General features: G+C 46.6%; 4 protein-coding genes across 5 annotated transcripts in view; 2 read left to right on the forward strand and 2 right to left on the reverse strand.

The window, feature by feature from the left end:
- The first annotated feature begins 1,717 nt into the window (after positions 1–1,717).
- On the forward strand, positions 1,718–5,463 carry Mlst8 (MTOR associated protein, LST8 homolog). 2 transcript variants are annotated; one of them, XM_051181226.1, is made up of 9 exons: positions 1,718–1,859; positions 2,295–2,500; positions 2,643–2,694; positions 2,777–2,939; positions 3,272–3,347; positions 3,425–3,577; positions 4,310–4,434; positions 4,553–4,716; positions 4,809–5,463. In XM_051181226.1, exons 2-9 carry the CDS (start codon positions 2,372–2,374, stop codon positions 4,925–4,927), a joined length of 981 nt encoding a protein of 326 aa, XP_051037183.1. In that variant the 5' UTR covers positions 1,718–1,859; positions 2,295–2,371; the 3' UTR covers positions 4,928–5,463. The 2 variants fall into 2 exon arrangements, with proteins under 2 accessions (XP_051037183.1, XP_051037184.1); XM_051181227.1 differs by having other exon boundaries at positions 2,646–2,694.
- Positions 5,300–6,847, reverse strand: Bricd5 (BRICHOS domain containing 5). Its single transcript, XM_051179739.1, has 6 exons — positions 6,797–6,847; positions 6,534–6,704; positions 6,198–6,350; positions 6,024–6,125; positions 5,617–5,770; positions 5,300–5,522 (listed from the first exon to the last, which is right to left on the reverse strand). Exons 1-6 carry the CDS (start codon positions 6,845–6,847, stop codon positions 5,428–5,430), a joined length of 726 nt encoding a protein of 241 aa, XP_051035696.1. The 3' UTR covers positions 5,300–5,427.
- Positions 6,848–7,706: 859 nt separating this feature from the next.
- Positions 7,707–10,470, reverse strand: Pgp (phosphoglycolate phosphatase). Its single transcript, XM_051181228.1, has 2 exons — positions 9,740–10,470; positions 7,707–9,646 (listed from the first exon to the last, which is right to left on the reverse strand). The coding sequence occupies exons 1-2, from the start codon at positions 10,377–10,379 to the stop codon at positions 9,321–9,323; spliced, it is 966 nt and encodes a 321-aa protein (XP_051037185.1). The 5' UTR covers positions 10,380–10,470; the 3' UTR covers positions 7,707–9,320.
- A 205-nt stretch (positions 10,471–10,675) lies between these two features.
- The window catches only part of E4f1 (E4F transcription factor 1), a 28,365-nt gene continuing 13,041 nt past the window's right edge, over positions 10,676–25,999 (forward strand). The window contains exon 1 of the mRNA XM_051181231.1: positions 10,676–10,802. The gene's annotated coding sequence lies outside the window, so the exon portion shown is untranslated. The remainder of the gene's footprint in view (positions 10,803–25,999) is intronic.

The following is a 25,999-nucleotide window of genomic DNA, read 5'->3' on the forward strand; positions in this document are numbered from 1 at the left end:
TGTGAGGAGGTGGGTATCAGGTGAAATTGTTGGCTGAAAATGGAAAAGATGAGGGATGTGCTCAGATTATAGTTAGTTATTACATATAATCAGACACTGCTTACAGAAGGGCATCTGGTCAGTGAGGAATCACCTTGGACATGAAAGGTGACTTCCTCTGTGCGGCAATTGTGTGCCATAATTAACAGAGAGCTGGATGTGCTTCAAGAGCCTGGGAATTGAAGATGAGCGTGGCAAGACACCAGAGCAAAGACAGCATGGGAAGCCTGTAGGGTAAGGCAAAGAGAAAAGGGGGAGAGTGATGGGAGGGGCACAGGGAGAGAGCCCATTGAGGTAATCTGGTACTGGTACTAGGGCACAAAGGAAGGAATGAGATTTTTCTGTCATCTACAGTACAGAAGGGTCAGGAGGTGGAAAGAAAGTATCTACTGAGTTTGGCAGATTAAGCTGGGCAGTGGCCTTGAGGAATTTCCCCAGAGAACTTGGGGGTAAAGCTGAGGAACGAGGGGGATGGGAAGTGGGGCTACCACATGGTGAGGACAGCTCTTTGGAGAAGAGACTTTAGCTGGAAAGAGAGTATTGAGGTTGTTTTTGGTTTTAAAACACTAAGAGGGAGGCTGAAGTTAGCACTGAAACTCAGATGGTAGTGTACTTGCCTAGCATGTGCAAAGCCCTGACATCTTCAAGTGATACAGACAGGGGACTTGAAGTTCAAGGTCACCCTTGCTTACATAAGAAGTTTGAAGGCCCCATAAAATACCAAACAAATCCTGGTTGAAAAAACTAAGTCAGTCGGTGGTGGTGCACACCTGTGATCCCAGCAGGCAGAGGCAGGCTGATCTCTGTGAGTTCAAGGCCAGTCCAGTCTATAGCATGAGGTCCAGCATAGCCAGAGCAACACAGAGAAACCCTGTGCGGAAAAATAAAAACACAAAAACCCAAAACAAAACAAAACAAAAAACCAAACAAACCAAAAGGCAAAAAACAAAACAAACAAACAAACAACAAGCCAAACAACAAAAACCCACGAAGGAGGTAAAGATTAAAAGGGCCTGGGGAAAGGCACCAGGGAGAAGGTTAATCTATGGTCAAGGACCTGATGCATGGACGGGAATTGGCATTGGCTAAGGAGCTGGATTCACCCTCTCTGTGGCCAGAGAAAAAAGGGGTTTGCATTCCCATCTATAGGATGGGAAAGCAAGGCTAACTTCGTGGAGTTCGGAGGGCTGTAATGAAAATGGGGGAAGTTTTAAAGGGTCCTGGATAACTTGTGTGCATTGAGGATCAGGCTAGGGCTGTACAGATCTGAAAGAGCCCAGACTAGACTAGGGTTACCAGATAAAGCAATAGAAGTACAGAATGCCCAGTTGCATTTGAACGTCTTGTAAGAAAGTAATTATTTTAGTACGACGTTTGAGATATGCTTATACAAAACAAAACAACAACAGCAAAAAAAAAAAAAAAAAAACTTTTAAAAAATATCTGGAAGTTTTTGTATTTGCCTGGAAATTCTAGCTTGGTAGTTAGGATAGGGGATTGTGAATGTATGCAGGGGTGGGGGAACGACAGTGCAATCCTTCCTGGGAACCAAGCCTGGAAAATAGACAGCCACACCATGTCTGTCAAGTGAGTACAAGGCTGGGGTCATGGGGTCACGGCTCACGCCCATTCCGCGCGCGACCGCTTCTGCTGTTCCACCTCTCAGAATTTTGGAATCACTGCAAACTCCCCCCACTACCGGGACTCATGGTCTCGCCCTGAGCGGCTATCGATAACTCTACACTCGGCCCGGCTTCTATCGACTCGCTCCTACTCGCCTCGCCGTCCTGAACCAAGGCAGAGTGCTGAGCGTGTGTAAGGTACGGAGGCCGCGGGGTAAGGGCTGCGTATCAGCCGCTGGGTGGCTAGGAGGGTGCGGTCGGGGTAATCAGGCTGGTAGGGCAGAGCCAAGTCGGTCTGCAGAGCACAGGGGTCCTCGGGGGTCCTGCCACACAGCGCCCCCACCCATCAGATCTCAATGCCGGGCAGCTACGCATGCGCAGCAGCATTGGTGCCCGGCTTTCCCCAGTCACGCTGCGCATGCGTTGCCTACCCTTGCGGCAGACGGCGCCCCTGTGATTGCCCTGTGTGTGTGACTGCCTCCTGCTGGCTGCAGGCGGGGTGGCGTCCCCATCAGTGCTGGTGAAGCTGAAGAACAGCGTGACTCCAAAGACTCTCGTTTTTCTTATCTTTAAAGTGATTATACTCAGTGTAATGTGCAGATTGTTTTCTCATACATTCGTCTTTTCCGCTAGATGTTTTGACCTTTGGACTTTGCCTATCGCCTCGCTGTTGTCCCAGTGCAGGCCTCATTTTTCCCAGCCATCAAACAATGAACACCACCCCAGGCACAGTGGGCAGTGACCCTGTCATCTTGGCAACTGCAGGCTATGACCACACTGTGCGCTTTTGGCAGGCGCACAGTGGCATCTGCACCCGAACAGTGCAGCATCAGGACTCTGTATCCTCCACTTGGAAGCAGGCAGGGTGGTGCTGGCCAGGATTATGTGTGAATGAAAAGGGCCCGGGGAAACTCAGGCCAGTGGTGGGCCTTGGGCCCTCCCTTTCCAGGGTTTACTTCCCATCATCCTTAACATATTCAGCAGGTGAATGCATTGGAGATTACACCAGACCGAAGCATGATTGCTGCTGCAGGTACCTGAGATTCTTGACCTCTGCCCTTGACTGGTGGCAGGACTACTTGGCCCCCATGCTTTAATTCAGCCTGTGTCTCTAGGTTACCAACATATCCGAATGTATGATCTCAACTCCAATAACCCCAACCCCATCATCAGTTATGACGGAGTCAATAAGAACATTGCATCTGTGGGCTTTCATGAGGATGGCCGCTGGATGTACACGGGCGGGGAAGACTGCACAGCTCGCATATGGGACCTCAGGTGTTGAGTGCTGGGCTGGAGAGGACGGCCGCATGGGGAGAGGGCAGCCAGGGCAGGTATTCTACGAACAGACTAATCAAGGGGGCTTTGAATGGGTGTTTGAGGGAAGAAGGGAAGCAGCAGAATGGAATTACATCAAAGCCAACCCTGTCTTGAGGCTAGGAGCCAGACTTCATTCCCTTTTTAATGACCTAACACTACCATCTGTGGGAAAGAGCCAAACTCCACAAGCTCCTAAGGTAGAAGCAACTCTTATTAGCAGAGAATGGGGGCTTTTGGTTGGATACCAATAGCATACATTAGGCACCATGTGTGACCCTAACTCCCCACAGATCCCGGAACCTGCAGTGTCAGCGTATCTTCCAGGTGAATGCACCCATTAATTGTGTGTGTCTGCATCCCAACCAGGTGAGGACTCATGGGACCAGTACCTGGGGGCTTTGGAAGGCAGAGGTACTCCACATCTTACCCTTACTATATCCCAGGCAGAACTCATTGTGGGTGACCAGAGTGGTGCTATCCACATCTGGGACCTGAAGACAGACCACAATGAGCAGCTGATCCCTGAGCCTGAGGTTTCCATCACGTCTGCCCACATTGACCCTGATGCCAGTTACATGGCAGCAGTCAATAGTGTTGTGAGTACTGGGTTTGGGTACAGGGGCATGTTAGCATCTAGCCTCTTATCTTCTGCAGATGAGCTGATTCCCTAGTTGTTCCTCAGGCCTAAGTTTCCATCCAGTTCCCAAAGTCAGACACTTGAGTACCACTCCTCATGTCCACCTTGTTGTCTGCCATAGCCCTCTCATCAGACTAGGCACCTCAACCAGTGTTTCTCAGGGTCAGTTATTTCCTCCTTTTCTTTCATGTTCCAGTCCATGACTTTCATCTTCCCTCATACTGACAAACTTCTCTGTGGCCTTCCTGGAATGCCTGATCTATTCTTCAACTGTAGAAGTATCCTTTAGCCTTATGGCAAGCTGCATTGTTCTGAGACCTTAAGATGCTCTGGCTCCTTTTCATGGATTGGTCCCTGCTTTTATCTCTAGTCTCATTTTCTCCTTTTAAATCATAGAACATCACTTGTTCTACATACTTACATTCCCTCCTTCTAGCCTTGGGTTGTTACCACTTCTATCTGGGTCCCTTCCTTCCTGCCTCCCTTCCTGCACATCTCTATTGGCCAGCAGCAGCCTCTGAGGAGCTGTGTTTGAGTCCCTGGCCAGTGTGGCCTCCTGCTTTTGGCTGGCTAGGCCATAACAGTTGGGGCCAAGCTTCCTGTAGACATGACCCAAGATGCTGGCCTTCCTGGCCTGGCCCCCCTGGTTCTGAGGGTCTGGGTTTTGAATGACTGCCCTCTTGTCCTATAGGGAAACTGCTATGTCTGGAACCTGACAGGGGGCATTGGTGACGAGGTGACTCAGCTCATTCCCAAGACCAAGATCCCAGCCCACACACGCTATGCACTGCAATGCCGCTTCAGCCCTGACTCCACGTGAGTGTTAGGGTCCTGGGAGTAGAGGGTATCTTCAGAGGGTGGGGGCACTATCTGGTGTGTGGTAAGTAGATACAAGGTGGTAGTAGCTGCTGAGATACCCATTGTCCAACCCCAGGCTCCTTGCCACCTGTTCAGCTGATCAGACATGTAAAATTTGGAGGACATCCAACTTCTCCCTGATGACAGAGCTCAGCATCAAGAGTAGTAACCCTGGAGAGTCATCCCGCGGTTGGATGTGGGGCTGTGCCTTCTCAGGGGACTCCCAGTACATAGTCACAGGTGAGCCCTATCTCCATCTCCCCCACATTGCCTAGTCCTCTAGAGAGGCCATTCATGGTTGCTGCTTCTCTTCTGCCTGATCCCTCCTGCAGCCTCCTCTGACAACCTGGCCCGGCTTTGGTGTGTAGAGACTGGAGAGATCAAGAGAGAGTATGGTGGCCATCAGAAAGCTGTCATCTGCTTGGCCTTCAATGACAGCGTGCTGGGTTAGCCTCTATGCCTTGAGGCTGCATTGGGCAGTCAGGACTGCCTGGTGTAGTGGCTCTAAGTGGATGTACCTCAACAATATCCTGGCCTAAGTGACTCTCAGGTCAGCCTCTGCATGTCAGGCCAGCTGGACCTGTCCAGACTACCGTGGACCCTCTATCCTGGGACTTTCTTCATTGTCAGAAATCTTAGTAAGCCAGGCTACATGTGCCTGGGCTGGGAGTCTTTTCTCCCTTTAGAGAGGCTAGACCCAGAGGGATTGAACTATTGAGGAGATCTGAGGTTGATACCCATTTCCCAAGCATGTTACCCCCATTTGCCCCTCTTTACCCCTGTACAGGTCCTGGGCCCCCCCCCCCCAGAAATTACCACCATGGCCAGGTAATCTGGGTTTATTTGTCCCTATTGTCAGCTGCCCTTTGGTGGTGCTGGTGACCTGACCAGCATTGCTGACCTGTGGGAACAGGACTGGCCTGTGGGACCAAAGGCAGGTCAGTAGGGGACTTAGTCTGGAAGGTAATAAAAGCAGACAGACACACAGATGTTGCTCGGGAAGCAGATGTCAATGCAGAGGTAGATCAGCCGCTGTCTCTGGGGACCTGGGAAGAAAGGAACTCATGAATTCCAAGGGCTCCCACCTAGTACTATCCTGCTGGAGCCACTGGCCTCTTTGCTCAACCTATGCCAACTCACCCTCTGCTCGTTGGGCCCAGTAAATGGGAGTGTCCATGCAAAGGTGTTTCACCGAAGCTCCTACTTGGGCAGGGTCCACAGTATGTCCCCCCAAAACTGCCAGCAGCTCCTGGGCATAGTGGGTGTCTTGGCCAGGTACATGGGACCCTTGGACCTGCAGAAAGACTCTGGTGGGCCACCATATAGTACTTTCTTGATCCTGGCTGGGTAGGGCATTCATGTCCCACCCAGCCTGATGGCTCTTCCACCTGCTCTTGTCAACAGCCTTAGTCAGAAGATAGAGCTTTCTGTTCCCCTGAAACCAGAGCCTTGGCTGGCCCAGCTGGGCTGCACAGAGGACCTTTTGTTTGTCCCCTGTCCTTGGGGGTGGGGTGGGGGTGATTGGCAAGCCAAGTAGTACCGCTCACCCTGGAAGTGTTCACCAACAGCCGTAAGGTCTCCCGATCTTGAGCTTCCATCAGACGGAGGAAGCAGGCCTGGTGCTCTGCAGGTCTGTAACAGATGTAGCCCTGGGGAGGCAGATAGGTAAGTCAAGGCCACCCCTGATACTTCCACTCTGCCCCTCTTCCAAGCTCACTCACACTTTGTCCATCGAACAGTATGGCCCAGCTGTGGTTGCTCTGAAGCGGAGTCACCATGATAGTTGCCATATTCTGGGCCACGTCCACTAGAGTGGTTTGGTTGGGCCAGGGTACCCTGGAGCTTGAGGTCTTTCGGAGCGTCTGCAGCAATGTCTAAGGGGTATTTGGAATTTCAGCCTTGACATGTAGTTTCTAATCACCTGAGTAGGCCTTTGTTCCTTTTGGTTCTCTGTCTGCTCAAGGCCAGTGTTAAGGCCTGGCCCCATGGGAGGACTAACAGGTACTGGCTTTCCCACCCTCTTCCCACTCTATCCCTGGACTTGAGGAGTGGCTCACCTTAGGAGGGCTGTACATGAAGCCAAGAAGCCCTCCTGCCACGGCCCCTGCAGTGACCAGTGTCAGCAACAGCAGCAGGCCTGCTGCTCTCCGGCCCCTATGGCAGGGTTTGCTCTTCACCTGGGGGCAAATTACTGTCAGTGGGACTTCTGGGTTAGAGAGCTGGCTTGCTCAGGGAGGGGCTGATAGTAGGTGGTGACACACCCCTGTCTCTTTTATGCCTGTGTTCTTGTGTGAGTGTATGGGAAGGTAGAGACACTTACCTCAACAGGCCTGGACCTGAGGCTTTCAGTGTGGCTGTGCCCTTGCTCCATGCCGCAGCCCCTGCTGACAATGCACTGATTGTCTACAGCCCCTTGGAGGAGTCAGCCAGGGAAACCTCAGGATGCCTTTGATGAGTCAAACTGTATCCTCCCCTCCCAATCCCACCACTTCCTTCCCAGTCAGTATCTGATATCCAGGTCAGGGCCAGGACAGCCCTCTTCCCCACTGTGATTGCTGGTCACCAGTCTCTGGACCACTGACCTGCAGAACATGATTTCTGGGAGCGAGTAAAAGCAGGACCTTGGTAGGAATTCAGAACTGCCTAGGTCTTAGCCAGGATGATTTTGTCTGGTCGGGCAGTTTTTTTTTTTTTTTGGAGTTTTATCTCTAGACTCCTGAGCAAGACACAGGAACCATCAATAAATGTTCAGTGAACCATCAGTGTGAGGCTAATTGTCTTTTTTTTTTTTTTTTTAACTTTCCCTGCAAACTCCCAAGCCTCTTTCCAGACCCCATTAGCACCAGATGAGACTGGACATTCCCATGTGCACCAAGTGGGCTCCAGGCTGGACTGGACAGCTTGATGGATGACTAAGCCAGCCTGTTTCCTAGGATGTTTTTTCTAACTAAGCTGTTAACTGCTCTGGTCTGATCTGTATAGCTATATGACATGGTAACTCAGCTATACTCACATCCACATATTTTGCCCAATAGCCTTATTCTCTGGTTTTATGCTACACACTTCCTGTTTCTTCAGGACCTGTTCCCAAGAAGGGCGGGGCTGCAGTGGTCACGTCCACTGTGCAAGATTTTGGAACTGGAAGCCCAGCCTGCCTTATATACTCTTGCCTCGCCCCCACCCATAGCTAGACAGCTGCTACTCAGAAGTATAGAGGAAGGCAGACCTAATCAGTGTGGTTTGAGAGTTTAATGTGCATTTGAATTTACAATGAAACAAGCTGGAAATGTACCACACACAGGTTCTCGGGCTACTGCCCAGTAGAAGGGGGGCATCCCTTGCTGCTGCACCTGCCAAATACTCCTATGTGGGTGATAATGCCAAAACAGGTCTGTTCACTGTCCAGACTCACAGAGCCACCCTCACAGAGGATCAACCAGCAATATCACAGGCACTGCTGTTTTCATGCTTAATTATGGCACCATTCCACTCCCAACCACCCGTCCTGGGAGCAGTTTCAGGCATGGGATACATTTTATTGCTCTGAGAATTTGAATAGGTGAAGTGCAATGACTACTTGGTACAGGGCAAGGTGCCAGGAAGGAGGGAGTCAGCTAAAAGGAACAGCTTCCTGGGTTGCCCCATGAATACTGCTGCTAAAGGTCACACACTGGCAGAGCAGAGCAAAGGGCCAGAGATGCTGAGAAGCCAACTGGTTGGCAGGGTGGCCCTTCTTCCTAGCCACCAACAAGGAAGTCCAGGATGGAAATAGATGGCTTCATGGAGCACCAACATATGACGCAGCCACAAATGCAAAGGACATAGGCAAGGGAGACAGTTATTCTCAGGACTCCTCTTTCCTTCCATACTCAGAGAGCACTCTGGGAAACAAGGTAATCCTTGGCTTACACATTGGCTATGCTACTGACCAGGGCATGAGATTTCTTCAGTGGGGTTTACCCTTGAGACAGCACAGCTATTAATCAATACCCTTTAAGATCCAATTCCACAATTGACAATGTTGTTCAGTAGTTTTAAGAAAATTTTTTTAAAAAATAAACACTGATCTAAGGTCCCTGTACAGCAGTAGGAGTTCAGTGCAGGCATTCATGCATGCTCTGCTACTTAGTTTCACTCAGTGAAACACCTGCATTTCAATTCATACAAGAAAGCCAAAGTTTATCTATGCTGTTAGTGTGCATGAGGGGCTGTAGTGCTGGGCATCTGAAACAGAACAGACAATTGTGACATCAAACTGGCCTTCGAGGAAGCAGGGGCGAGTGAAAGTTGTCAAGGGCAGCATACTAAACCCCAACAACAGAAATCCCACCTGGCAGCAGCTTCCTCCACTCCCACCCTTATGTGAGGAACATAGTAGCAGACTTCCCTGCTGTATGATCACACTGGGGGAAAACCCCGGTTTTTGGTCTACACAAGTGTCTCATAACAGCCTTTCCTTTTCTCTAGCCCATCTGAGGGTCTGATCCCTGAATACATTTTACAGTAAAAAGCATGACACACAACCCTTGACCCACTTCAGATTCATCAACGGGGCCTAAGTTTACTTCAATGCTGTGCAGATGCTATGCCCATCCCTGCCACCACATACAAAGCCCAGGGCTCACCATAATGCCTTCCAAGTTTAAAAGTGCATGGTAAAATATAATCATTTGTAAACGGCACTCCCCCAACGTTTACTTACAAGGTTAACTACTACTGCCTTTGCTTAACTCCAATTAACCTGCAGCCACCTAACTGAGCCATTTCTAAGCCCCACCTATTAATTTAGGTAACTGATTTTCATTTTTTTTTTTTTTATTCCAGAGATTAAAGACACTAGATCTTTAACCTTGAAGGGCAGGCAAAAGGTCGGCTATGCTGTCAACATAAAAGTCAGGGACCATTTTCTTCTTGTACATGCAGTCACTTTCCTGATTAATCTTCACATCCTCAAGAGTGGAGACTCCGGTGAGGGTCAGGATAGTCTTCAGGCTACAGGTGGCGCCCAGGAGGATGTCTGTGTCCAGGCGATCTCCTACCATAACGGTGCGCTCCGGGTTGATACCATACTCCTGGGACACGCAGTCGAAGATGAAGCGGCTAGGCTTCCCGATGATATCCGCCTGGCGCTGGGCGGCCATCTCCACGGCTCGCACCAGACAGCCGGTACCTGCGGGGCGAGGGAGGGAAGGGGACGCTGGGGGTCAGAGGACACGGAAGGGCTGGGCCCGCCCTCCAACCTCCAGCCCCTAGGCGCACGGACCCGCAATGAAACGGCCGTTCTCTAGCGGGAGGCGGTTGTCCATGTTGGTGCCCACGAGCAGACAGTCGGGCTGCTGCAGGTACCGCACGGCCTTGGTGAGTTTCATGTAGCTGAAGTGTGGGTCGAAGCCCACCACTACCGCGCGCACGTCGGGTTCCAGCGGCACCGCCAGCCAGTCGCTCGGGCCTTCGCCGTGCAAAACCTCCGGGCCCACACCCACGCTGGCAACACCCACGGCCTCCAGCTCGGCGGCTAAGGCCGGACTACCCAGCACGTAGGCCTTGGGGTCCGGCACGCCGGCCAAGCGCTGGCGCAGATAGAGCGCGCTGCAGTAGGCCGTGCCGAAGACCTCGAGGCCGGCGTCGGGCCCCACCGGACCGCCGAAACCCAAGCGCCTTAGCTTCTCCGCGTAGGCCGTGCGAGTCTTGCTGCTGTTGTTGGTGATGAAGCCCAGTCGCTTGCCGCGGGCCCGGAGCGCTCGTAGAGTCTCCGGCGCGCCCGGCACGGCCGTCTCACCGCGCCACAGCACACCATCGCAGTCGAACAGCAGTGTGTCCACATCGGCCAGCAGCACCTTGGCCCGCTCGGCGTTCAGCCGCACGCAGCGGGCTTCGTCGCCGCCGGCCTCCGCCTCCGCCATGGCCGACCGCTGACCGCTGCTGCCACCCGCCGCCGCCGCCGCCGCCACTACCGGCCGATCCTCACAGCCGCCCGCCGCGGCGCCCGCCCCGCCTCTGGGACGCTCATTGGCCCCGCTCCTCGCGCGCACCGCCCATTGGCCCCTGCTTGCGCCAATCCATCTCCGTTTCCCGCGAGCTGCAAGGCGCGGCGCACAGCGGCAAATGCCGCAAGTCCGGCGCGCGGAGGCGGGCAGCCATTGGCCTTCTGGTCGGGATACACCAATGATTGGCTGGCAGAGCGCCAACCGGCAAGGGTAAAGCGTATGCTGCGGAAACGCTGCGGGCCGTGAAAGGCACTGGACGTAAGGCGGCTGGTCAGGGATGGCCGCGGGGTAACTTGCTCTTTGGAAACTGGTGGTCAGCGTAGGTGACGGAGACTCCAGGTCAGTGTCCCCGGGCCAGACCGGCTGCTAATTGGCTACTTCTGGAGGCCTAAGTCGGCGCTTGAACCGTGTACCTTCCAGTCTTTGAAGCCAGCCTGGAACTTCCTTTCCCGGGTACTTGAATTCTCACCTTCAGTTCTTCCAAACGGTTTCCCAGGACCTCCAAGTGACATGAACCAATAATGGCAAAGCAGTGGGGTTGGGATCTAGGGGGACATTGCCTACAGTATGATATTCAGCAATAGGTAGCGCTTATTGTCCTTATCAACTATTAACGCTTTTATTGAGGCATAGTATACAATGATGGCCTTAAGTGTTAAGTATGCAATTTTTACATATTAATATCATCATATATCAAATATCAGATATACCATAATTCCAACATGTCACAAAAAGGCCACTTATATTAATATCTGGCCAATAACGGATATCCCTCCCCAACCACGTTTCTGGCCTTGATTATACATTCACTCTAATTTGCTTGTTCTAATGTTTTTAAAATTTTCACCTTTGGACTAGAGGAATGTCGATTGAAGATCTTACTGTTAAACCCCGAGACAGGAAGAGAAAGACTAACCAAATCGTCATGGCCCAATTAAAGCAAATAATTAGACTTTTGTTTTTGATTAGTGTACTTGGGCTGCCTCCTCCTCCTAAGCTGAGGTTCAGAGGTCATCATTGGCTGTGAAGAAAACGAAGGATTTTGTTGTTGGGTTTTTTTTTTTTTTTTTTTTTTCGAGACGGTTTCGCTGTGGCTTTGGAGGCTGTCCTGGAACTAGCTCTTATAGACCAAGCTAGTCTACAAGATCAGCCTGCCTCTGCCTCTGCCTCCTGAGTGCTGGAATCAAAGGTGTGCGCCACCACAGCCCTTCGAGGAAAATGAAGTTTTTAGAAAGTTTAGGGGCACGGGGTTCCTAAATGGGATTTGGCAAGCAAAACAGGGAAGGACATAAGCTCCTAACGACCTCCTGAAACAAAGACATGTTTGCAAGATGGGCATAACAAGGTGGTCATGAGTGGTCACATAACCCTTTGAAACAAAGGTAGGTTTGCAAGATGGTTATAAGCAACTTTTTGAAACAAAGACATGATTGCCATTCCTGGAACAGGCAGTACAGAACCATTTGTAGTTAAGGTCACAGGCAGGGCATAGCTCAATCCTTGAGAAACAGGTTTAATCACAAACAGGAATGCACCTAGTTTTTCCTTAAGATGGCTTTTAATCCTAAGGTGGAGGCAGGCTGGTTTTTTACTCCTGCAGATCACCCTGATGAGTTCAGTTCCCAAGCACTGAAGTTGGACAGTTCACAAGTGCCTATAACTCGAGCTCCAAGGAATTGGTCGCTTTCTTGTGACCTCTGTGGACACCTACATACATATGCACATACCCACATTACTTAGAAATAATATTTTTAAAGATTTATTTTTTATTTTATACATGTGAGTGTTCTCCCTGCATTTGTGGTGACCTTGAAGACCAGAAGGAATGAGTTCCTTTGGAACTGGAGTTACAGCCTGTTGTGAGCTCTCATTTGGGTGCTAAGAACCCCAGGACTCAGAGGCAGAGGTACGTGGATCTCCGTGAGTTTGAGGTCATTCTAGTCTACAAAGCAACTTTCAGAACAGCCAGGGCTGTACACAGAGAAACTGTCTCCACAAACATAATAAGGTATTATGTGTAAAATCTTTTGGAAATCTTTTTTTTAAATTTGGTTCCTGTGTGCCCATGCCATGGCATGTGGAGGTCTGAGAACACCTTGCAGGAATCTCCTCCTACCCAGTGGGTCCTAGGGATCCAACTCAGGTTGACAGGCTTGGCTACAAGTGCCATTTCACAGGCCCCATTTGTTTGTTCGTTTTGAGACAGGGTTTTATAAATTGAGGCCACCCTCAATTCAATATGTAACTGAGGGTGACCTTGAATTTCTGTTTTGTGTCTCCCAAGTACTGAGATCACAGATAATGTACCACCATGACCAATTTGTATATGCTAGGCAAACAAACCTCTCTCAATGAGCTATATCCCTTTTGTTTGATTGTTTTTTGTTTTTTCAAGACAAACTTTCTACTCTGTAGTCTGGGCTGGCCTGGAACTTTTGGCACTCCCCCTGCCTCAGCCTTCTAAGTGCTGGGATTATAGGCTTGAGCTGTCATACCCACTCTAGGACCATCTTATAAATGAGAGGTACCCTGCTTATCATGCTTCCTTAACTCAGCATAATGCCTGTGAAATCTATCCTCAGTTTATTTTTAATTTTTGTAGGATTATCTATTGCTGATGAATACTGGGCCATTTCTTGTAATGTCCATGTGAAGATTCTTGTTCTTATGTATGAATATATGGACATATGCTCACACATCTGGGGTGTATCACTTGGAGTGGAATTGTTAGGACATAGGGGAGGTGTGTGTTTATCAGTATCACTTTGACTAGAGTTAGGTGTCAGAATAACAGTAGTTCTTAGTTTCCTGAGGGCTTACCCTGTGCCATGTAGACACCAGATTCCCAATGTTTTATTCTTTTGTTTTGCTCTTGAACCCCAGTTCTCCATAAAGTATTTCTCTGAATCACATCTACCTTCAAACTCATCAGACAAACCCAATGACCTCAATACTCCCATCTCTGTTGGCCTGGAAAACCTGAAGGACAAGGACCATAGCCTTGGAGGGCAGGGACTACATACTGACTAGGAGAACTCCCTTCATTTCCTTGATTTCATTTTGAGGACCTGAGCTGACCCTGAGAAGAGCTGCACTTGACAAAAGATTACAAATGCTGATTTTATCACATAGAAACCAGGAGTTGATTTGGTATACAGGCCACAATGGAGAATGCCAATTGTGTTCAGATGTGACCAGACTTCTGAAACCCTGACCTGATTGCCTTGGTTTACAGTTAGTACTGAGTACCACTCCTGTTGTAAGAATCACAGGACCGTCCTGAGAAGGAGATATGGTTAGTACACCTGTGTTACAGAGAGGACACTAAGCAACAAAGAGCCATCACTAGCCGATGCAGAACAGGGATGAAACTTATTGTCCCCAAAACTGAACCCCGCCGTATCTGCTGAGTGCATTGGAGTGTCTGTCGGTGAAAGAACAGCCTGCAGAGTGGAAGAAGTGCAAAGAAAACTGTGTGAGGTCCTGGAGGAATCTCAAGGGGACAGTGACCTTCATGGTAGAGTGGGCCTGTGGATGGACAGGAGCCCATTTTGCTATGCTCCTCATGCACAGTTGGTACTCAGTATATAACTTCTAGTAGATGGCACCAGTGTCATATCTTTTCAAATGAGGAACATCCCATAAGTGGCTCAATCAGTGGTACAGGATAGACTAGCATAGTTGGTTTTCATTGTTGTTGCTGAGTTTTGTTTTTTGTTTTTTATGTTTTGTTTTGAGACGGTTTCTCTGTGTAGCCCTGGCTGTCCTGGAATTCACTCTATAGTTCAAGTTGGCCTTGAACTTAGAGATCCACCTGCCTCTGCCTTTGAAGTGCTGGGATTAAAGGTGTGTGCCACCAACACTTGGCTCTTGTTTTGTTTTTTATGTTTTTGAGACAGGATTTCTCCGTGTAGTCCTGGCTGTCCCAGAACAAGCTCTATAGACCAAGCTGGGCTTGAACTCCTAGAGATCCATGTGCCTCTTCCTTCTGAGTGTTGTTGGTATTAAAGGCATTCAGTACTACCATGAACTTGTTTTGTTTTAGACATAATCTCACATATCCAAAGCTGTCTTAGAGCTGGCTACATAGCTGGGGATAATCTTCAGTTTCTGATCGATCCTCTTGCCTTCCTGCCTCCATTTTCCTACTGGTAAAATTGCAGGCATATGGCAACATGCCTGTTTTACCCAATGTTGGATATTGAATCCAGGGCTTCTGCATTTTAGGAAAGCATTCTATTAACTGAGATACACCACCAGCCATTTCTGCTGCCATTATGGAGTGTTCCATCAAATTAGGGCAAACGAGAGAAGTACACACTCTCTGATAAAACATAACAATGGTGAGTGATTTGCCTGCAGAAGGCAGTTCCACCATTAGTCTATCATGAGTAGGGAAGACGTTAGCGGTTTCTTTCTTTTTTTGCTTATGAATACAGTGTTTCTGCCTGCACGGCAGAAGAGAGCACCAGATCCCATTATAGATGGTTGTGAGCCCCCATGTGGTTGCTGGGACTTGAACGTAGGACTTCTGGAAGAGCAGCCAGTGCTCTTAACCTCTGAGACATCTCTCTAGTCCCACCTTAGCTGTTTCTTATACATCCCAGTTCCGCACCAAGCCAAAGGTCCCAGGTCTCAGTCTCCCAAATTGACATCACAGCATGAAAACCACCTATACTCAGTGCCCTTCCAAGGACAAAGCTGCCTGCTTCCTGCCAAGGAACCTACTGCTCTTCTTGGTACTGTGTCTGTGTCATTGTTCCTGGAGCCTGGGTCTGATCTACCCAAGATCTCATGGCCTGCATCCTGCTGGTTACTGGGGATCATTAAGCTAACAGAGTCCTCTGAGTTCTCAGCCTGTATTAGTTCTGAGAGCAGCCCCGGGACAGGTATCCTGACAGTATAAAACTTTAGGTTTTCATCTTCAAAATAATGATGGTGGGGCTGTAGAGATGGCTTAGTGGGTAAGAAGAATTCCAGCCGGGCAGTGGTGGTGCAGGCCTTTAATCCCAGCACTCAGAAGTAGAGATATGAATCTCTTGGGAATTTGAGGCACATATTTATTTTATGTGTATGAATTTTTATTTATTTATTTGTGTGTGTGTGTCTGTCTGTATCACATATGCATTGTGCATGGAAAAGCCACAAGAGGGCAGTAGATCCCATGGAATTGGATGTTTGATATCTTTTAAGTTCTGTGATTCAAACCCCTGTCATTAGGAAGAATAACCAGTGCTATTAACCACTGAGTCCTGTGTGTAAGCAGATCTTTTCTGTCCCACCAGCCAGCTCCCAAGTAACCACACAGAGACTTCTTAATTAAGTTTTTTATTCCCCCCCCCTCCAGGACAGGGTTTTTCTGTGTAGCTTTGGAGCCTGTCCTGCAACTAGCTTTTTGTAGACCAGCCTGGTCTCAAATTCAGAGATCTGCCTGCTTCTGCCTCCCGAGTGCTGGGATCAAAGGCATGCACCACCACCGCCCTGCCGACTTCATATTAATTATGAAGGCTCAGCTGTTAGCTTAGGCTTGTTTCTAATAGCTCTTATAACTTAATCCACATTTTTATTAAACTACATTCTACCAATAGCTCTTATAACTTAATCCACATTTTTATTTAACTACATTCTACCATGTGGCTTTTATCTCTGTCCCATTTTGTGTGTCTGACTCATTCTGCATCTGTCTGGCTTCTCTCGACTCCCCCTTCTTCCTAGCGTTCCCTCCGTCCCAAAAATCTTGCCTAGCTATTGACTGTTTAGCTTTTTATTGAACCAACCATGGTGAAATATTTTTACACAGTATCAAAAATATTCCACATTTCCCCTTTTGTCTAAATAAAAAGAAAGGTTTTAAATCTAACATAATAAAATTATAAACAGTAAGAACAACTATCATGTAAAAATTACTTTCACAATGTCCAGTCCATTTGTATTTAGTGAATTTGGAGAAAATATTCCATTATTTATTCTATCTTGATGAGCCCAAAGCGCTGTACCAAATTTACCTTTTATCATAACTAAAGAAAGCTGAGGGCTGGAGAGATGGCTCAGAGGTTAAGAGCACTGGCTATTCTTCCAGAGTTCTCAGTTCAATTCCCAGCACTCATGTGGTGGCCTACAACCATCTATAAAAGGATCTGATGCCTTCTTTTGGCATGCAGGTATATACATGCAGAGCACCCATACATAAAATACAAATAAAATAAAGAAAGCTGCAATTATCAACTACCTAGTCTTCAACTTCATCAAAGACCCCAGAAGGATATAGTACCTGAGAAAACAGGAAGTACATTGCAAACCACTTTCAAAATTAATAGACATCACAGAAACAGCTGGCTGCCTTGACAGTCACTGAAGTTTCATAACAAAGCTCTTTGATATCCATCTTCCTTTCTATTGAAGGTGGTGTTGCCAGGAGTAGTTCTGCCTCAATGTTAAGAAAAACCCTAAAGCATTTTAAATGCCATATTCTGTAGGTCTTTGAAAGGTTTGAAGAATGCTTATTCATCTCAAATACATCTCTGTATATCCAGAAATCCTAACTAACTTAACTATAAGTTTTGACTATTATAGGTAAAACCTAACTAAATTTTTGATTATTATAGGTAACTATCTAAAATCTGTACTAAATTATACATTTTTTAAATGTACCTAAACAAGAGAAATATACTTATCATAAATTGACCTTAAATTTGTATCAATAAATGAAAAATCCATTCCAAAACAAAGTATTCATATCTATACCACAATCCCCTTTTTACCTTTAAAAAGAAATTGGTTATGGTCATTAACCATTTATAACCAAGCCCATTTAAATGAAAACAAACATTTATAGACGATATTTGGGAATTTGGGTGTCGTTCTTTCCTAACTGCTTCCTGCTGGTAGGGGGTGCTGTCATGGGGATCCTAACAAGAAATCCTGGCTGTAGTGGTCTACAAGGCTGCCTTGTCCCATGGACATTGCTTCAGAGGGTCTTGCTTGATCAAACCATGTTAGTCTGGAAGGAATCCATAGCTTTTTATTTTCTGTGGAAACAAAAATAGAAATCCTTTCCCCCAGTAACCTGTCCTTGAACTTAAATTTTGAAGTCAAGACATTTTTAAAATATATAAATTGGATGAATCCAGCAGCAACAGTTGTTATTTCCTCAGTAGTTAAATACTTTAAAGACAATAAATACAGTAGCATACAATATCCAGAATCTTTGTGGTTTCCATCTTTAAGTGGTCTATTTCTATTTTTTTTTTTTTTTTTCATTTTTTGAGACAGAGTTGCTCTGTGTAACTTTGGCTGCCCTGGAATTCACTCCACTCTGTACATCAGGTTTACTTTGAAATCACAGAGCTGCTTGCCTGTCTCCTGAGAGCTGGAATTAAAGGCGTGTGCCACCACACCCAGCTACTCTCTTTTTATTATTCTTTTTTAAACCATTGTATCCTGTTTCCTTTTTCCTCCCAAGCCTACATATATTTTAAAACACACTGTAAATCTTTAGCGGTTTTTCTTAATGTGAATCTGTCTTTACTGTAAATCTTTATCTTTTCTGGCCACGAGTCTTTTATCTAGTAAACAACATTGCTAAAATGAAAGCCATAGATAGCTGTATTAGCTGCAGTCTATCCAAGATGGCTGGTACTTTTACTACCAGAACTGAGAGCAGTGTTCACTGCCTTGGTCTACGCTGCCAGCCAGCAGCATGTTGCTGGCCTGGAGATGTAGTCATTGCCATTGCCAGCTCTCTTACACACCATTAAGTTGTTAGTAGAGCTCTTTAAAAGCCTTGCTGGTTTTTGCCGCTTATGCTGAGTCAGGAAATCTCCCTTAAAGGAGCTGCGCAAATTTCTGCTTGTCTCTAGCAAAACATCCAACCAAGAAAAATGCTGCTACCAAGAAGCCTTGTCTTTGTTCTTTTGTTTCTAAAACCCTTTTCCTGCTGGCCAAGGCCCACAGCCGCACAAGCCCCAAATAACACACAGAGATCCTGTATTTGATATAATGCTGTTAGCCTGTTACTAGCATTTCTTATTGGCTAGCTCTGTCTTAAATATTAACCCATTTCTATTAATCTAAGTATTTCCACATGGTCTTATCTTACCAGAGAGAGGGGCCGGTGTACTACCCTATTGGTCCTAAGTCTTGAAAACTCCCTACTACTTCCTGAATCCTCCTTGTCTCCTAGTCCCGCTTATCTTGCTTTCCTATTGGCCAACAGTGCTTTGTTCATTAACCAGTAAGAGAAACTACAGAATGAAATCTCCCATCAGGGACTAGTGGTTGTTTAAAAGTAGACTCAACAATCTACCCTTTTATCTCATCATTTCTATGGTATAAAAAAGGACTATACTCCTTTTTCCCTCAGAAAGAGATTCTTGAATCTAACTCCTTTATCTTTTTTTTTTCCTGATTATGATCAATAACTTGTAGTCAACCTGCCTAAATGAAGACAAATATTAAAAGTCATTCAGCCTTCCTCCTGGGAATGTGGGTGTTGTGTTCTCTAAACTGCTTCCTGTTGTCTGGGGGTGCTGGCATCTTCAGGGACTCTGAGAAAGTTAGGATAATAGTCGTTATGGCTAGAAGTATCTGTGAGGCTGGAGCATCTCTACCAGCAGCCTGGAAGCTGTTCTGAGGAGACGGCAACAGAGGCATTGTGAGAGGCTGGAAAACCCAGGTCACCCATTTTCATTGGTGTCTGGTCTCCTTTGAAAAATCTGAGTTTTCAAAGGTAACATACATATCTATATTAACACAGGTATGATCTGTGCATTGTGCGTAACCCAGCCAAAGATGGATTTTTGTTTGTTTGTTTTATGTTTGAGCTATCTTGTAGTTTTTCTAGGTTTGTTTATCTGTAGCCAGGATTTTCAGTGGGTCTTCCCTGATCAAACATGATCCTCTTTAACTTCGAGTGAATCCACAGCCTTTTGTTTTCTGTGGAAACAAAAGCATAAACTCTACTCCAACACACACATACAGTTTTTCAAGTCAGGGTTTCTCTGTAACAGCATTGGCCACCATGGAACATGCTCTGTAAACCAAGCTAGCCTTGAACTCACAGAGATCCACCTGCCTCTGCCTCCCAAGTGCTAGAATTAAAGGTGTGTGTCACTGCCCATGCTAGTGCAGCTGCCGCCACTACCACCATTACCTGTCCACAATTTTTTTTTACATTCATTTTGAAGTTAAGACATTTTAAAAATATATAGGTTGAAGCCAAGTGGTGCCTTTAACTCCAGCAGTCAGGAAGTAAACCAGCCTGGTCTACAGAGTGAGTTCCATGGCAGCCTCCAAAGCTACAGAGAACCCTTGTCTTCAAAAACAAAAACAAAAAAACCCCTACCACCACCACCAAAAAAAAAAAAAAAAAAAATATATATATATATATAATATATATATATATAGGTTTTAGTACTTTTCATAATAATCTAATATTTCCCAGCAATTATTGTTTTTTTATACATTAGCATTTATAAAGTTCATAGTTAACAAGACACTATACAGGAGCCAGACTTCCTTTGTATTTTCCATCCTTGGCTTTTTTTTTTTTTTTATTACTTTGCTCTCTCTTTAAAAACATTATTATTTTACTTGGATAGCTTTATTGGGGGAAAGGGAGTGGGAAAGGGAAGGGAGAGAGGGGAGAAAGAGCTACTTTATCATTTTAAACTATTTTTTCTATGACTATATCCTTTTTTTTTTTTTTTTTTTTTTTTTTTTTGTTTTTCAAAAGAGAAACAGGGTTTCTCTTTGTAGCTTTGGAGGCTGGCCTGGAACTCAGTCTGTAGACCAGGCTGGCCTTGAACTCACAAAGACCTGCCTGCCTCTACCTCCCCAGTGCATGTATCACCACTGCCTGGTTTTTATATCTTTTTTTTTTTTTTTAAGCCTATGCACATTGTTAAATACACTGTAACCTGTTTAAAGTTTTGTTTGTTTGCTTGTTTTCTGAACCTGCTTTGTTGAGTATCTGTAACCTTTTCTGTGTGCATGATCAAAACTGTAAACCCACACTTAGCCTTAGCTCATGATGCACTGGCAGCTCAGGCAGCTGTCAGATGTATCTGCAGTGTGGCTGGCATGAAAGACAAAAGACTAGAAAGCTGTGTCTGCCTCCATTTTTTGTGTGTTTAGAGCCTTTTTGCTTTTTCGAGTCAGGGTTTCTCTGTGGCTTTGGAGGCTGTCCTGGAACTTGCTCTTGTAGACCAGGCTGGTCTCCAACTTACATAGATCTGCCTTCCTCTGCTTCCTGAGTTCTGGGATCAAAGGCGCATACCACCACTACCTGGCTTAGAGCCATTTTGAAAGCTTTCTCGGGTCTTATGTTGATATATGTAGTCCCATGTTGATCTCCATTTTAGGCAGACTTTTTCTGTCTCGACAGCCAGCCCGCAAATAACTACAGGGTGACTTCTTATTAATTATGACAGCTCAGCTGATAGCTTAGGCTTGTTTTTAACTAGGTCTTGTAACTTAAATTAACATATATTTTTATTAATCTACATTCTGCCATGTGGCCATTTTGTGTGTCAAACTCATTCCATATCTGTCTGGCTTTTCCTCTCAGTTTCCCCTTCTTCCCAGCATTCTCTTTGCCCACAAAATCCTGCCTAACTATTGACGTTTAACTTTTTATTAAACCAATTGCAGTATCTTTATACAGTGTAAAGAAATATTCCACAACACTTCTCTTCAGCCTTTTTTTTGCAAAAAAAAAAATTTTTTTTTATTAGTGTATAAGGTGTATATGTATGCATTTATCACCTACCTCAGTGTGACCTGGAACATTAAAGAAACTCAGCACCTGGATCAAATGTCTCTTTCAGGATTTTTCAGAGCTTTTATTAGTATTATATGCTTTCTTATATATTTTATATACATTGGTGTTTTGCCTACATGAATGTCTGTGTGAGAGTGTCAGATCCTCTGCATTGGGTTAGAGACAGTTGTGAGCTGTCATGTGTGTGCTGGGAATTGAACCCAGGACCTCTGGAAGAGCAGCCCATGGTCTTAACCTTTGAGCCATCTCTCTTTAGACTAGGTTGTCCTTGAACTCACAGAAATCAGCCTGCCTCTGACTCCTGAGTGCTAGGATTAAGGTGTGTCCCAGAACTTATTAACTTTTTTAAAATCACATTTATTTACTTACTTACTTGTGTGTTTGTATATGTGTGTGGGCCTGAGGCCCGTCTGTGACATGTGTGGTCTTTGATTCTCTCCTTCCATCTGGTGGGTCCCAGGGATTGAATACAGGTATTCAGCTTAGAAGGGGTGTGCTTTTACTTGATGAGCCCTCTGATAATTGGTATTAAAAAAAAAAATGCGTGTGCATTAGCACAGTCTTTTGTGCAAGTGAGTGTTGTATATTTGTAAGGGTGTCTGTATACTTCAGGGTGTGTGTGAAGTTCAGAAGCCAACTTTTGTTGGTCCTGAGGATCAAATTCAGGTTCTTAGGCTTGGTGGCAGGTAGAGGATGGCAGGTACCTTTCCAACCCAGTGACTGCTAACTTAAAGGGATTAATCCAACAAAGTAGTTTCATGAAACTACTTAAATACTATCTTATAAAAATAAAAAGAACTAGGAAACAAAACAAAAATATAAAAGGATGTTCAGAGCAACACTATTCATAATGGCAAAAAGATACAAAGAAGTTGTTGAGCGGTGGTGACACACATCTTTTAATTCCATCACTTGGGAGGCAGGTCTCTGTGAATTCAAGGCCAGCCTGGTCTATAAAGTGAATTCCAGGACAGCCAAGGCTACAAAGAGAAACCTTGTTTCCAAATAAAATAAAATAAAAAAAGCAAGTCTATTGTGATGAATGAAATATAAATGCACTGTTCATACAGTCAGTAAGTAATTTTATTTATTTGTTGCAATAGTTTCATGTGTCCCAGGCTGGCCTCTAACTCTCTGTTGTAAACAGTCAAGAATGTGACCTTTTGCCTAATCACTGCTAGGGGACAGTCTGGGATTTAAATGTCTAGCTTCCTGGGGTCAGTGGAGAGTTAGGCTAAAATTTCTATCCTTACATTCCCCACTTCTTCTCTTGTTAATAGTTCTAATCTCAGAACTGGGAGGACTAAAAGCAGCCTCTTCCTTGCCCGGGAGGCTCTTGTACCATTGTCTAGGTATCATAATCTGAACCACACTCACTCCCTCCCAAACAAAATTAACGATTCTATTAATTATACAAGGTCTATTAGTAAGCAGCAAGAACAAAATCAGGGCAGGAAGTGGGGTGGTCATTCAAGGGGACTTGTTGAACCATCCCTCAAACCAAAGGGCAGCAAAGAGGCTTCCCAGAGCTGCTTCCATGCTCGCTGTCTCACCCATTCGAGCGCCTTTAGCCTAGCGAACAGGGGCTGGGAGGACATCACATCAGCACTATGTGCAGAGACAGTTTCCACAAGTGGAGGGGGCCCCCCCACAGAGTAATTCATAGGGGGTCACCCCAAACCGTCCAGGGGTGTTTCTAACTCTGAAAAGCACGAAGGGTAGGAGAGCTATCCAGTCACTAATGCCAGTCTCTGCGGTCAATTTAGTGAGGGTCTCTTTAATGGTTCCATTCATCCTTTCTACTTGCCCTGGGGTCTGCATGCACAATGTAATTTCCAATCAACCCCCAACGTGTTGGCCAGTCCCTGACTTAACCTGGTCAACAAAAGCTGGACCATTGTCTGATCCTAGTACCTTAGGTATTCCAAATCTTGGGAAGATTTCTTCCAGTATTTTCTTAGCCACCATGGTTGTGGTCTCCTTCTTGGTAGGGTAAGCCTCTACCCAACCTGAAAATGTGTCTATAAAAACTAATAAGTACTTGTTACCATATTTGGCTGGCTTTATCTCTGTGAAGTCCATTTCCCAGTGAGCGCCTGGATGGCTTTCCCTCAGTCTCTTCCCAGGAGGCATTCTTGCAGGGTAAGCATTAACCAGCTGACAAGGCACACAATGTTTTACTCCTGAGTCGGCCACCCCCAATAGTCCCAGAACATGATAAGGGGATGTTCTAACCAGTCTCCGCAGATGTTTAGCCCCTAGGTGGGTTAGATGATGTATCTGCTGGACGTACTCTGACCCTTCTGAGTAGGGTAAAATCTCCTTTCCATCTGAGGTATAGCAAGTCCCCTCTGGGGTTTCAGTGAACCCATCTAATTCTTTTATTTCCTGCCAGTCTTCCAGAGTATACTGTCATCCGAGTTCTGGGGCTTTAGACCTCTCTACTACCGGCAGCAGGTTGATACCCTGGGCTGCCTGCTTGGCTACCTTGTCAGCCATCTGATTCCCTTTTGAGATGAAATCTTTGGCCTTTTGGTGTCCAAGGCATTGTATAATGGCCAGTCTTTTTGGCAAATGTAAGGCTTCTAGCAAGCTTAGAATTTCTTCTTTGTTTTTGACTTCCTTCTCTGCTGAAGTAAGCAGCCCCCTTTGCTTATAGATAGCCCCGTGCACATGTGCAGTTGCAAAAGCGTACCTGCTGTCCGTGTAGATATTTATGGATTTCCCTTTGGCCAGCTGCAAGGCCTGTGTGAGGGCCACAAGCTCAGCTTTTTGTGCTGAGGTTCCTTCTGGCAGGCTGTTGGCCCAAACAATGTGGATTCCATCCACCACCACTGCCCCAGCCATTCTTTCTACCATGTAAGTGTTCCCATCCATGAACCAGGTCAACGCCTCTCCGGCCAGATGGATGTCCGTAAGATCTTTGCGAACTCCAGTCTCTTTAACCAACACTTGATGGCAGCCGTTGTCACTGGTTCAGTCTCCTCAGGCAGAAGAGTGGCAGGGTTGAGGGTGGCTGGCGGAGCGAACGAAATCCTCTCGGTGAGAAGCAGGCTTTGATAGTGAGTCATGCAAGCATTGGTCATCCATTGGTCTGGGGGCTGCCGGATAATGCTCAGTCCAGTGCATGGGGGGCTATTGTAGTTACTTGTCAACTTGTCAGTGTCTTTGACCAGTACAGCCATGGCCACCATAGCTTTTAGACAGCCAGACCATCCACTGGCTACAGGATCAAGCTCCTTCCCATTTTATCAGTTACTGATGGCTGTTCAGAGTCAAAATGAATCTGGGCTCCTACTTTTGACAGAATGTCTCTTCCTAACGGAGGGTAAGGGCATTCTGGGATAACCAGGAAAGAGTGGGATACCCCCCGGCCCACGCCAAGGTCCACTGTTCTTCGGGTAGTCAATGAATAAATATTGCAGTTGCCCTGTGGCATCCATTACAATATGCACATTGGTCCTTCTCAAGAGGGGTCCTGATGCCCAGGTTTCCTGACTGTCTAGGGCCTGCTCTAAAGTTTTTAATTTTTTTCTCTCTCTCGCTACCATTTCCTTTTTTAACTACTGCGGCCAAGATTTTAGTCAAAATTTTTTTCCTGTCTTTTGTTACGCCTGTCCTCTCTCTCTTCTTTTTCCTTTTCTTTTTTCTGTTTCTTTTTTTCCTCTGTCTCCCTTCTATAATACGCTTTCTCTGCCTCTTTTACTAAATCACGCAACTCAGCTTCCTGTAACCCTTCCAGTCTCTGGAGTTTTTTTTCCCCCTAATATCTGGAGCCGATTGCCCTATAAAGGCCAGAATCACTGAAGCTCTCTGGGCTTCTGAGGTAGGGTCAAAGGGAGTATTTTCTTTACCTTAGCCAAATTGGTGGGCTGTCTCACAGCACCTTGGAGATCCGCCACCAGAGCCTGGCGATAGACGACTTTTAAGCTCTCCCTACCTTCGGCGGTGTTGCAGTCCCAACTGGGGCAACCCAAAGGGAATCCCAAGTCAGTAGTATTCTCTCCTGCTCCTCGATGGTGAAGAGCATCTGCAGCAGGCTGTTGACTGTTGAGAAAACATAAGAGACTCCACCCGAGAAGTGTTGGGGATCCTCTGAGAAAGGGGGGTGGTTAGTTTTTCAATTACAAAGATCTGAGGCCCAGTACTGTCTGTGTGTGTGTGTGTGTGTGTGTGTGTGTGTGTGTGTGTGTGTGTGGGCCAAACATGCACAGCAACAGGGTCATAACCCTGCCCGTCCATTCCGGCGTGGCTCTGCCCCTGCCACCCCGGCCCATGGCCTCTCAGCTGCAGCTTGGCCTTGGCTGTGCAGGCGGCTGCGGTGGCAGTGACCGAACACTCCAGGGAGCAGGAGACCTGCGCATTCACATTCTTGCTGGGTCTTCCAGCCCCAAAGATGGATCCGCACAAATGCTCTCTGGCAGTGGGTCAGGATGAAAGCCAGGTCCGGAAAAACAGTTGCCTTAACAGCTTGGATAATCTCAGAATTAAACGCCATCCGACATCGAATGTCTGCCAACTCAGGCACAAAAGTCTGCCAGAATCTCCCTAACCTCTACTGACAAATTATGGGCCGAGACTTAACTTTAGTCCAGTGGTCAAGAGTTAAACTAAAGGGGAGTCGTCAGTCACAGTCAGTCCTAGGATAAAACTACAGATAAAGACACCATGGAGGAAGTTTCCTAACAGAGTTCGGCCCCACCAGCCGACAGATGGAAGCCGATGGCTTCCTCACCTCCTGGGATGTCCCTCAAGG

This window comes from Phodopus roborovskii, unplaced genomic scaffold (genome assembly GCF_943737965.1).
Source record: "Phodopus roborovskii unplaced genomic scaffold, PHOROB, whole genome shotgun sequence".
NCBI lineage: Eukaryota > Metazoa > Chordata > Mammalia > Rodentia > Cricetidae > Phodopus > Phodopus roborovskii.

Coding starts and splice junctions, on each gene's coding strand:
- Mlst8 (XM_051181226.1), top strand. CDS start 2,372: ATGAACACCACCCCAGGCACAGTGGGCAGTGACCCTGTCATCTTGGCA. Junction 2,695..2,776: donor AAGCATGATTGCTGCTGCAG/GTACCTGAGATT, acceptor CTGTGTCTCTAG/GTTACCAACATATCCGAATG. Junction 4,717..4,808: donor CTCCCAGTACATAGTCACAG/GTGAGCCCTATC, acceptor TCCCTCCTGCAG/CCTCCTCTGACAACCTGGCC.
- Bricd5 (XM_051179739.1), bottom strand. CDS start 6,847: ATGGAGCAAGGGCACAGCCACACTGAAAGCCTCAGGTCCAGGCCTGTT. Junction 6,705..6,796: donor TCAGGTCCAGGCCTGTTGAG/GTAAGTGTCTCT, acceptor GCCCCTCCCTGA/GCAAGCCAGCTCTCTAACCC. Junction 6,126..6,197: donor TACTGTTCGATGGACAAAGT/GTGAGTGAGCTT, acceptor CTGCCTCCCCAG/GGCTACATCTGTTACAGACC.
- Pgp (XM_051181228.1), bottom strand. CDS start 10,379: ATGGCGGAGGCGGAGGCCGGCGGCGACGAAGCCCGCTGCGTGCGGCTG. Junction 9,647..9,739: donor GAACGGCCGTTTCATTGCGG/GTCCGTGCGCCT, acceptor CTCGCCCCGCAG/GTACCGGCTGTCTGGTGCGA.